Source organism: Paramormyrops kingsleyae, chromosome 6, assembly GCF_048594095.1.
Source record: "Paramormyrops kingsleyae isolate MSU_618 chromosome 6, PKINGS_0.4, whole genome shotgun sequence".
In the NCBI taxonomy this organism is placed as follows: Eukaryota; Metazoa; Chordata; class Actinopteri; order Osteoglossiformes; family Mormyridae; genus Paramormyrops; species Paramormyrops kingsleyae.
In genome coordinates, this window is record NC_132802.1 from 34,793,482 (window position 1) to 34,805,279 (window position 11,798).

At 40.8% G+C, this 11,798-nt stretch overlaps 1 protein-coding gene across 2 annotated transcripts; it reads left to right on the forward strand.

The window, feature by feature from the left end:
- The first annotated feature begins 176 nt into the window (after window positions 1-176).
- Window positions 177-11,258, forward strand: apeh (acylaminoacyl-peptide hydrolase). Of its 2 annotated transcripts, none has more exons than XM_023821071.2 (23): window positions 177-334; window positions 1,402-1,531; window positions 1,922-2,048; window positions 2,226-2,313; window positions 2,579-2,654; window positions 2,741-2,832; window positions 3,036-3,113; window positions 3,324-3,461; window positions 4,014-4,105; window positions 4,199-4,239; window positions 4,960-5,081; window positions 5,376-5,436; window positions 5,766-5,863; window positions 6,379-6,430; window positions 7,292-7,383; window positions 8,182-8,320; window positions 8,558-8,641; window positions 8,727-8,807; window positions 9,001-9,089; window positions 9,349-9,539; window positions 9,804-9,906; window positions 10,355-10,461; window positions 10,874-11,258. In XM_023821071.2, exons 1-23 carry the CDS (start codon window positions 323-325, stop codon window positions 10,986-10,988), a joined length of 2,208 nt encoding a protein of 735 aa, XP_023676839.2. In that variant the 5' UTR covers window positions 177-322; the 3' UTR covers window positions 10,989-11,258. The 2 variants fall into 2 exon arrangements, with proteins under 2 accessions (XP_023676839.2, XP_023676840.2); XM_023821072.2 differs by having other exon boundaries at window positions 7,295-7,383.
- Window positions 11,259-11,798: the final 540 nt, after the last annotated feature.

Below are 11,798 nucleotides of genomic sequence, written 5' to 3' on the forward strand. Positions count from 1 at the left end.
GGTAAGAAGACAACCCGCAGGTTTTAACACTGAACTGTAGTTGTACGTACAGACAAGGCGTGTTACCCAGAGATCGTACTACTCCGACAGTCACGCGCAAACGCCCTGGGATGTACCATTAGATCCACAAAAATAACTGTTGTGGTTTTTTACCCCAAAGTCTTACACAGGGCGTAATATTATTTATGATATTTGTATAGTCTATATTTATACGTGATATTTCACTGAAATAAATGTGAACTAGATTTCATAAATTTGTATATGAATCCCCTTGATTTATGAAGGTGGTACGGCTCATTCTCGCGCTGCGTCTGACGGCAGTATGGAGTCTCAGGTTTGGAGATATTTTATTGTCATTTATAGTTTCTGTACAATGGCCGTCTTCATTAATTTATACGTAAATGCTGGATTTGTAGGTGTTTATTAGAAAAATAATATAATATTTAGTGCCGTTGAGGTGGTCTGTTAAAATATACAGTTTATGGTTGTTGTAGTTGTGAGAGAATCTGGGCGCTAGCCCGGCCGTAGCCGTTCTTTACGCGTGTGTGTTGTATTCGTACGAGTGGGAGCGGAGGACGCATATCGCTGCATTTATTCCCTCTTTTACCTTTTTAGTGACTTCTGAAGGCTATGCTGCTGATCGTGTATTCCAGTCAATTATGCATTAACACACGTCCTAGTTACCAAGTTCTTGGGTTTTTGCTATTTAGTTAGCAAATCTCGGCATGTAACTTTAGATAAGTGGCTGTTAAATAATTTAGAAAATTACTTATAAATTACTTATAATGGACCATGAAGGTGAAAGAAGCAAAAATAATTTTGGAATTCTTCAACACTGTGCTGAAGGCACTGCAGACAAGCAGTACAGTAAATGGAGTTTGAATTTGTCCACGTTAACTACTGATAGCTAATTAGCGTTCCTTCATATATAGGAAATAACTACATTTAATATTAAGTGGCTTCTCTGAACTTACTAAATACGATAGTAAGGTGTATTTTAATTACTCGGTCAGAACAGGTTTGTGACAATACCCGGGCGGTGCCGGTCTAGCTGGTTAATTCTTCCGGGTGGCTGTCTGTGGACTGCAGGCACCGCATTCAGTTAGTTATCTAGCTATGGTCTTAAGATCTTATTAACTTTTTAGTCACCATTCTTAAGCCCACAGCATCCCCCTTCTTAAGTTCTTATTGGAAATCCTTGTGTCCGGGTCGTAACCCAGCTCAATGAATGCTGTTATGAGGTTATATTAACTCTCGCTTTGGACAAAAGCGTCTGCTAAATAAGTAAAGTTAAATTAAGTTATACCCCGCAAAATGAACATCTCTTATCGGCGGTGCTGCAGGCCTCTGATGCATTTGTCTGTAACCCAACATTCAAGTTTGTCTCGTCTGTGTAACAAGGTCGTTACCAGTCCAGACGAGATCGCCAAGCTCTACCGAGAGCATAGTCTATTTCCCTCGTTGGCCACAGCTGAAATCGGGCCAGTGATCACATCGCAGTACGGAGGAAAATACTGCAATATCTATACAGGTAACGTAATAACAATGGGCATTTCCACATCTGTCTGAATGGTGTGCTTTCAGTGTTTTTTTTTTTTTTTTTTTTTTTTTTTTTTTTTTTTGATAATCCTTTTTATTTTACTTATACAGTAGATTTAATGTCGAGGCCGCACGGTGGCGCAGTGGTTATCACTGTTGCATCACACCTCTGAGATTAGGGTTTGAGTCTCTTTCAGGGCTCTATGTGTGTAGAGTTGCCCTGTTGTCCTGGGGTTGTCTTGGTACTTCCGTTTCCCCCGGGTATTTCAATGAATACATATATCATGTTCAGATGTCTATGAAATGTTACATGTACATGAAACATAGCTAATAATTAAATATAAATTGACTTGACTGCACTCTCAACATTTTTTCTATGCAGAATGGAGTCAACCTGATTTTGAAAGGAATGAAAAAGTCAAGTTCTGCCGACAATACATCGTCTTCCATGATGACAAATCCATTGTGTATTCAGGTCCATCAGGAAACTGCACAGAGATAAAGGGAGTGTATGTAGCGGGAAATTGTCTGGTCTAAATATAATCCTTGTTCATAAAATAAATGATTACCATAAACACTTACAACCATTCCACTTTTTCATAAACACCCAAAAAACCAAACACAAAATGTGCACTTTATTGCTTTATTGGATAATTTGTTAAATCACAGTTATATTGTCTGACTAGGCTCCTGAGCAAAGACTCACCTTCTGGTGACATGAAAGCAGTGGTCAGGGAGTGCATCATCAAAGGAGAAGAGAAACAGTTTCTGGAGGTAAATTATACTACTGCTCTCTGCTCTTTCATTTAATGTTAGTTTCAAGAATATTAGCAGAGGTGGACAGTTCAGGTCCAGAAAGTATAAGCCCAGAGCAAGATTTTGTATAAACCTGGCAGTTGAATACCCTGTAAATGTGACTCTTAATACTAAACAAAATCTTGGTTTTGGATTTGTACTTTCTGAACTTGAACTTTGTACCTCTTAATATTAGGTTGTCTCTCTGAAAATGACTTGCTGCTGTTTTTTTCTTCTTTTTCAGGTGTGGACCAAGAATAGCAAAGTCAAGAGCATTAATCTGACTGCTCTGAAGAAACACGGCAAAGTCTACGAGGATGGTACAGCTAACTCTGTCTTATATGTGAAGCCTACGAGAAATCTCAAAGCTATGTATGTTCATTTTGGGTCTTAAACTTTTGTACAGATCAGTTTGGAAGCTTGGTCTGGTCCCACTCTGAAACACATCTTCTGTATGTGGCTGAAAAGAAAAGACCAAAGACGGAGTCATTTTTTGAGGTTTTTGAAGTTTCCTGGTTAATCACAATTGTTTGATTGTGGTAGATTTTGTTTCATGTTGTCTGGTAGTTGTGATACATGTAGTTATTGTGACATGCCTAAAAGGTTTGGAACGAAAGACTTGAACTTAGTGTAGACACAGTCAATTTCTTTATTTAAAATGTCGTAAAGAAATGTCCTCCCCCTCACCGACTCTCTTACAGACTAAATCACCTGAATCATGTTCCCTGGGAGATGAAGAAGACAGTCTGAAAGTGGGAGAGAAAGAAGAGTCTATAAAGGTAGTGAGACATTTTTACTTTTAGTTTGTATTGATGATTATATTTATTATGTTGATCCTTGTTATTGTTCGTTTTTCCTGCACTGAGTCATATCTAAGATTGCACTCAGGATGTAGTTAAAACATTGTTTTTTGTGGATAAATTAATTAAATGTAACAGTGCTTCTTATAGAATGAAATATGTTTGTCTTCTCTTCCTGTGTACTTAAAGGGGGACGAGTTTGTTTATTACGAGGACTGGGGAGAGACTCTGGTGAATAAGAGTGTGCCGGTGCTGTGCATTTTGGACATTGAGGGAAACAATGTCTCTGTCTTGGAGGGAATCCCTGATCACATCTCTCCTGGCCAGGTCTGGCTTCCCGTTTGTCCTCTTTCCCAGCATGCTTTGCTTCCACGCCATGTGCTGGTTTGAGATTTCATCAGTGTATTTTATGCAGGCTTAGTGGATTTTCTGTAAAATACCCCCCCCCCCCCCCTCAACTTGCATGTTAAGCTTCTAGAACACAGTAAACAGTTTCCACTGATATTCCAGCTTTATTATTTTGTGTCTGCACATTATAAATAATGACACCTACCCACCCATCCATCCACTCTTTTAGAAGCACTTAAATATTGTAGCGTCAGAGTGAGCATTGAGCCTGTTTCAGGCAGCAAGGCAGGGTACGCCCGGTGAAAAAGAGTTGGATGTGTAACTACAATACTATGCGGCTTTGCAAGAAAAGATCTTAGTTACTTTCTCATTTTGTTAATTTTCTCCATTTTGAGCATGTCATTCATGTTACTCATGATTATTGACATATTAGCTCTCCTGCTGGGCTTTTGGCATTCTGTGTGGGTGTATCCCTAGGGTAGTCTGTCACGAAGAACACCTAAATACCCTGGCTTGTTTGTTTGCCTGCAGGCATTCTGGGCACCTAATGACACGGGTGTAGTTTTTGTGGGCTGGTTGCACGAACCTTTCCGCCTGGGCCTAAAATACTGCCCAAACAGAAGGTATGACCACAGTGTGCTACTCCCCTTATAGTAACATGTTCCCCTGACTGTCGCCATGACAGTAATCTCAGTGTGTGTGCACTTTCTTTCAAGGTCTTCCTTGTTTTATGTGGATCTCACCAGTGGCAATTGTGGTAAGTTCAATTTCCCCCAGATTGATTTTTAGGTTTATTGGCATTTTATCCCCCTTTTTCACACCTTTCTCTTCATTTTTGGTTTCTTCACCTCTACATCACAGCAGTAGTGCTAAACATTATGTCTCAGTGTTATCAGCTAAATCTGTTTTAAACCCATTTATTAAATTATCTGAATTTTAGAATAGCGTTTCAGGTCGTGCTTTCCTTGTGGGATACCTGGGGTTCTTATACTTTAGTTAATAAATATATTTTTTTTTAACTTAAAATCTGTATTGGTGATAACATTTTTATATCAGTCAGGTGCAATTTGGGACTGCTCATATCACATTGAATATAGATGACAGAATAACAATAAGAGAATAATCATAATAATGATGATAAAAAGATGAATAGATGATGTTTTACTTTCCATTTGCACAATTACAGGCATATTGGAATGCTTCCTTTCACATGTCTGATTTTTATCTCCTTTGAGTCACAGACAAACAGGTCAGAGCAAATCTAGAGGTTCAAGGGCAGGGGAATTAGGGCCCAAAAGATATGTGACTGTTACGTCAAGGATGGGATTCAAACCAGCATTCTTCCATTCATAGGCCCAGAGCCCTAACCCACACATTGCCTCCTCTAATAACTTGACATGTCCCACAGTTGCCTGATTCTCAGCCTCTATAGGTGTGACCAACTTTGTCCTAAAGGATGTCTTGTTTGGGCCTACAGAGCAGCTCTCCTCCGATTCCAGTGCCGTCTGCTCCCCCCGTCTGAGCCCAGACCTCTGCCGCATTGTCTACCTGGAATGCAGGGTGTATGGCCCTCACCAGCAGTGCAGCCGTCTCTGCATGGTCAGTGTGCAGCAGGACTCTGTCAGTTTAAGGAGTGCGTGGTCGTGCATGGATAGAGAAGTTGGATGGTGACCATCAGGCGTGTGTGAAACCGAGAGACTGGTGTGATATGGTGTGAGAAAGCGGCTCTGAACAGAGCTGACAGGAACAGCAGTGAACAGACATTCAGTACCAAACTTGATGTTTTTAAACTTTTTGAGGCAAACAGAGATGATGTAAAATTCATTGAAGCCACAGTCAGTAATACTTTTATTTGGCTCCAGTGCAAAATTTTCTGATTATTATCTCCTGTAGTATGACTGGTACACGAAGAAGACATCAGTCATCGTGGATGCAGTCAACAGGCCAAGAGCAGGTATGGTACCTCCCATTAAATGCTTCTCTACGAACAGTTCATTGGCTCATGTTCCGCCTTGATGAAATGTCATCTCTGCGTGCCATCCTCCATGCCATTGCCAGTATATGTTTTCATAGTCCGAGTTATATCTTCAGTAAGGAGGTGAAATAGTGAGATTTTGATACAGCTTGCACAAGTGGTTTCAGTTCTGTGCTGGTTTTTAAGGATGTCTTGTCCAATAAACGCTGGTTTCAAAGTGGTCAATGCTCTCAGCTTGTAGTCGTGACAGATAGTGCGTGGGTTTCTGTGTGCACACACTGTGTGAAGGTCATGCATTTGTGCCATAGATGGGTTCACTGGGATCTACAGCTCCATGCTGTCTTCCTTCTGCTGGTCAGCGGACAGCCAGCGAGTTCTGCTCTCCTGTCCACAGAGGAGCCGGAAGGTAAACCAGCTCTTAGAAGATAGGTACCAAGGTTGTCTGAGACGCTGTTTACTAAAAAAAAAATGTCATGTGGGAATGTAATGATGAATTATGCATTTTAATGATGCCATCTCTCACCCTTTCACATAACTAAGACATTTTTTTCTAAAAAATAAAGGAAACCTAATTTGTCAAAAACATCTGTTAATCTAATGTATTATACTCACACACACTATGGGCGTCGCTGCCATTAAATCTGAGGAGAGTGTGTCCCCCCCACATTCAAAATGCTTCTGACGTCCCTGACACACACATACACACAGTTATTTTTTTTTAGGTTTGAATTTTCTTTCTGCAGTGGCCTTCTGGCATATCTCCTGCTTGCTGTGGTCGTCTCCAGAATACTGTAATCCTCAGTGATTAACCAGTTTGTGAAAATGTATTGGGTGAATTTGCTTTTCTTTGTGGTCTTTCTGTATCATCTATCTATCTGTCTCTCTGTTTGTCTAACTAACCATTTCATGTTTTTCTATCAGGATATTCTTCAGGTTGACATAACAACTGGAAATGTCACCTCACTGACTTCAAGTAAGTTAAATGTACAGACGCTCCTCTACTTACGAATGAGATACTTTCCAAACGGCCATTCATATCTTGAAATGTTCATACGTCGTTTTAAGGGTACAAAGAACTAGGATGCTGGGAGTATGCACACTACGCTGCTGCACAGTGGGAGTATGCACACTACGCTGCTGCACAGTGGGAGTATGCACACTACGCTGCTGCACAGTGGGAGTATGCACACTACGCTGCTGCACAGTGGGAGTACGCACACTACGCTGCTGCACAGTGGGAGTACGCACACTACGCTGCTGCACAGTGGGAGTACGCACACTACGCTGCTGCACAGTGGGAGTACGCACACTACGCTGCTGCACAGTGGGAGTACGCACACTACGCTGCTGCACAGTGGGAGTACGCACACTACGCTGCTGCACAGTGGGAGTACGCACACTACGCTGCTGCACAGTGGGAGTATGCACACTACGCTGCTGCACAGTGGGAGTAGCAGCCAGAAGTCTTACTAGGCGGAAAAAAAAAATTGATGTTGCGGACAGGAAACGGGAGCCCAATGAACACAATTTAGACTTACAGTCGTCTTCGTTTGTATGTCTGAAAGTTCGTAAGTTGAAAGTTCGTAAGTAGAGGAGCGTCTGTAATTTAATTCTTGCATCATGGCAACTAGACTGTTTGAGATCTGAATGGAAAGTTAAATCTGTTTTGCAAATCACTTTTTAACAGTGAGTAAGCACCTGGTCAGTTACATCCTGTATGGTTCAAATAAATGTAATTATACTCCATTCAGTGAGGAAGTAATTATCTAAATAAAAAGCAGCCGTTTTTTCCGTGCTGCTGTGTGGGTAAGTCACATTGTGTTCTTTGCCTCAGCAGAATCAGACATGGGCAGCTGGACTCTGCTGTCCATCATACGGGACCTCATGGTGGTCAGCTGTTCCTCCCCTAACTGCCCAGTCAGCCTGGTAAGATCATAATGTCCCACATGAAGAGCTGTTATCTGGAAATAAATGATGAATATCTCAGGAAGTATTTTTCATTAAATTTAAACATTACATTAAATTGATAAATTTTATGTTAGTAAAAAGGTAATTCTATTTTAATTCAACAAATTCACTCTTTTTGACTTTAAATAAATCTGGCAGGTAAATTAGTTTATTTAACAAACAAAATATTTTTAGAGATGTTCCGATACCATTTTTCCCCTCCCGATACCGATTCCAATACTTGGGCTCAGGGTATCGGCCGATACCGAGTACTGATCCAATACCTGGGTGTGTATCTGTATATGCAGCTTCACATATAATACATGTCGCTGTTTTACTGGCTGGTTGATCAAGCCTGAAATACTGCCAAACAGCGGACATACTTCTTGCACGTTTGTACTTCTTCGCTGCCGTAAACAGTGGTTGCTTGTGGCAACACGACACAACTTCCTGTGTTTGCATTCTGAGCAGCGAAGAAGAATTGATTTCCGATTTGCAGCGTTAAGCAAAGCTAGCGGGCATAACTAGGTTATGTTTAGGAAAATGGTATCGGATCGGTACGTGGACTCAAATACTCTCCGATACAGATGCCAGATTTTTTGGTGGTATCGACAGCATTTCCGATACTAGTATCGGAATCGGAACAACATTAAATATTTTTGAAATATAGTGCTTTTTCTACACGCATTATGGGGCTTAGATGTCATGCCCCAAAGATTTGTCGGCAGTTACCAGCAAAACACAAGTACATATTGATGTGTGGCTTTTGTCCTGAAGAGGGTAGGGTTTCTGCCTGAGTCAGGAGGCCAGGAGTCAGTGTCGTGGGTGACGCTAGAAGAGGCTCTGCCCCATCCTGACATCGATTGGAAAGTGCTGAACTTCACACCGCCCCCTGAGCAAGAAAACAGCAAATACCGTGAGCATGGCCTTGTCATTCTTAATAGCTGTATGCTGAACGCGAGGTTTCTTATATTGTCATAATGTTTAAAACGAATCCTTTACATTTTTTTGACGCAAACGTTTGTGTTATGCACATCTTCTGTTACTACTGATGGAATTCTGATGAATGATGTCCCCAAATGGGTTGTTGCATTATGCAAGTACATTGCCCCCTAATCTGAAGTGTAGCAAAGTAATTCAAACTCTGTGGCAGCTGGCCTGGACTTTGAAGCGATCCTGTTGAAACCAAAGAACACAAAAGAAGGCACTACACTGCCACTGATTGTGTCCCCACATGGTATGTGAGTATTTAGCTCAGTATTGTTTGCAGTACTTGGTGTATTAGTTCGTATGAGTGCTGAGGTGTTATACTCTGTTTTTAGGGGGACCCCACTCTGTCTTTGTTGCTGAATGGTTCCTGTCTTGTGCAGTCCTATGCAAAATGGGCTTTGCCATCCTGCTGGGTGAGTAGTTGGTGTCACGTCTCTATAGCTACATTGGACTGATTTTTAGCTTGTATTTGTTTACTGTTTATATTGGTTATAATTGGTCCATGTAGAATTAATGTGTTTTTATAGAGCTATTTTGGTTTGGTCTATTTGCTTTGGACTGTAAGAAATTTAGGCTGATTTTTTTATGTGCCTCTGTATTTTGTAGTGAACTATCGAGGGTCTCTTGGATATGGCCAGGATAGCATCCTTTCCCTGCCTGGAAATGTTGGTGATCAGGATGTGAGAGATGTTCAGGTACTACTGGCTCATAATATCTTTATAAATGAAGAATAATAATCATTTGCTGGGTCTTAAACTGTTAGATGAGTGTCAAGGTTTTAATATGGCTGTGCATTTGCATTTTTCACACTTCTAGTTTATCATCAATAGATGGCACCATAATCATCATTAACTTTCAGGTAGTTCTTCAAGCTCCTAAGGACATAAGCTATGCTGACGTACCATAGTAATGGAGAGAGCAGGGTTGTGAGTGGTTCACCTCTGTTTTCTTTAGCATGCAGTGGAGAGCCTGATAAAACTTGGTGAGATCGATGAGCAGAAGGTGGCTGTTTCTGGGGGCTCCCACGGCGGCTTCCTGGCGTGTCATCTGATTGGCCAGTTTCCGGATTTTTACAAAGCCTGTGTATCTCGGAATCCAGTCATCAACCTGGCCTCCATGATTAGCAGCACTGAAATTCCAGACTGGTAATGAGGGGTCGTGTGGGTGTGTTTCACTGTGAAGCCTTATTAATGTGCTCTCACATGTTGCTGTTACTGTTATCCAAAAAGGTTAAAAAAATGTGTTTATGACTTCCCTAATAATTGTGATAAACTACTAAATAAGGATAAATTGTGGACTGTGTCCAGTCATAACCAGTTTTACAGTGCTGAATTTCAGTCCATTAAATGGCATCCAGTGAAGTAAGAGCTGACATCTGCTGGAGAATGACCTCGAGGTGTATGCTGCAGGTGCATGGTGGAGGCTGGACTTGAGTACAGCACTGACACCCTGCCTGATCCCAAAGCCTATGAGCAGCTGCTGAGCAAGTCTCCCATCCGGCATGTTGAAAAGGTGAGCTCCCATCACTGACATCAAAGCCCCTTTAGGTTAGCGGTGTGAACCTCACATATAACCGTGTTACTGACAAACCTATGGTGAAATACTGCTTAAAAAGGTTAAACATTCTGAATAGCCTCATGGTTATTTCTGCAGCCCATTGTCACTAGAACCAGTAACACTGGCCTAAAATTAAGATTTCTCCAATGTTATCTTCTAAAAAGAGAAAAAAAATGTAGTAGTGCTGCATCTTTAGCTAGTTTGCCTTAATATCACATAAGCATTTTGGGGCTATTTAATAGCTTTAGGCAATACTAGAGGCATGGGTGTAATTTGTCCCCTATGATACATTCTATTCTGCTTTGTGTCTTGTAGCGATTTTTGGAAGCACAGCAGTGTTTTTACGTTTGGTATATCTAGACCATCAGTGAGGATGTCTCCATTCTTTGTTTATATTCCCTAGGTGAAAACACCAGTGTTACTCACTCTGGGAGAGGAAGACCGACGTGTCCCCTGTAAACAGGGGATTGAGTATTACAAGGCACTGAAAGCTTTGCAAGTTCCTGTTCGGTAAGCAGGGCGTGCGGGGTGAGCCATTTTGGGGATCTTAATGTGAAAGCCATATGGCAATCATGAGTTACAGCTGTAATTTATCTGAGAAATTCCCTTTTATATACCAAATGAGTGTATATTAGGTTTCTGCTGTTACAGGCTACCTTTTTTGTACAGCATTATCTGGGTGACCCACCTACAGTATGTTGACCATGTGGCTGTCTTGTAACGCATTGATCTGCCATCTTTTTGATTGTTCTATAAGCATCCCAGCATACGAGTAATACCAGTTTTACGAAACAGATGGAAATTGGACACAAAGTAATCAGAAATATTTTTATGCTGTTGTAATCAACTTTTTTTGTTTTGAACTGGTAAGCAGTGAAACCATGTTTTAAATGCATGCTATCACTGTGCTTTTTTGTTTTAGGTTGCTAATGTATCCTGGAAATAATCACTCCCTCTCCAAAGTGGACGCTGAGTCAGATGGCTTCATGAATATTGCTCTTTGGATAATCCAGCACTTGTCCCTATCTGTACACTAACTTTCATGATAGCTATCTTTTCCTGTATCTGAATAACTGATGTGTGTCTTAGTAAATCTCAGTTACTGACAAGACCATTTAATCCCAAAGACCCTTTCTGTAATTCTTGAGTTCTAATCAAGTCTGATCAAGATAATAATGAATAATAATTTTAATAATAATTCATATAGTACATAAGTAAGGTGTGCAGTTTTATTCCAGATTGCTTTGGGCACTTGAGTACCTAATGCCATTTGAATTAATAAATCAGAATAAAATTTAAAAATGTTATTTTAATAAGTATAATTTACACACAGGTTTGTTTCTGTCAGCTGTTGTGATGTTTTAATTGTGTATAATAGGAACAACAGTATTATAGCATATACAGAACTGTGTTCATTCATTACTCCCCACATGCAGAAAACATGCAAACAACACACACAGGAGACAGCATAGCGAAGGTAACGAAAAGATTGATACTGACAGATAATATCTTCAAGCAATTATATACATTGTAATAATACTGTTACGGATTGGTGATCTGGCGAGCGGGTAAGCAGGCAAGTCCAGTCGTAAGTGCAGACAAACGGGGTTTATTTAGGGAACAGGCAGGACTGGGGAAGCACGACGACTAACATTACAATGACAGATCTGGGAAGGCTAACTCAGACGCGGACTAAATACACAGGACAAGCCAAGAGGAACAGGAAACAGGTGATGACAATCTGGAATTAACACGAGGTAACGAGGGGGGCGTGGCACACACGAGGATCGGACGAGCTGGGCGTGACAAATAGTTTACATTCTTTGGTATTTTGGATATTTGTACTG

Coding starts and splice junctions, on each gene's coding strand:
- apeh (XM_023821071.2), top strand. Junction 6,431..7,291: donor TGTCACCTCACTGACTTCAA/GTAAGTTAAATG, acceptor TCTTTGCCTCAG/CAGAATCAGACATGGGCAGC. Junction 8,642..8,726: donor ACTGATTGTGTCCCCACATG/GTATGTGAGTAT, acceptor CTCTGTTTTTAG/GGGGACCCCACTCTGTCTTT.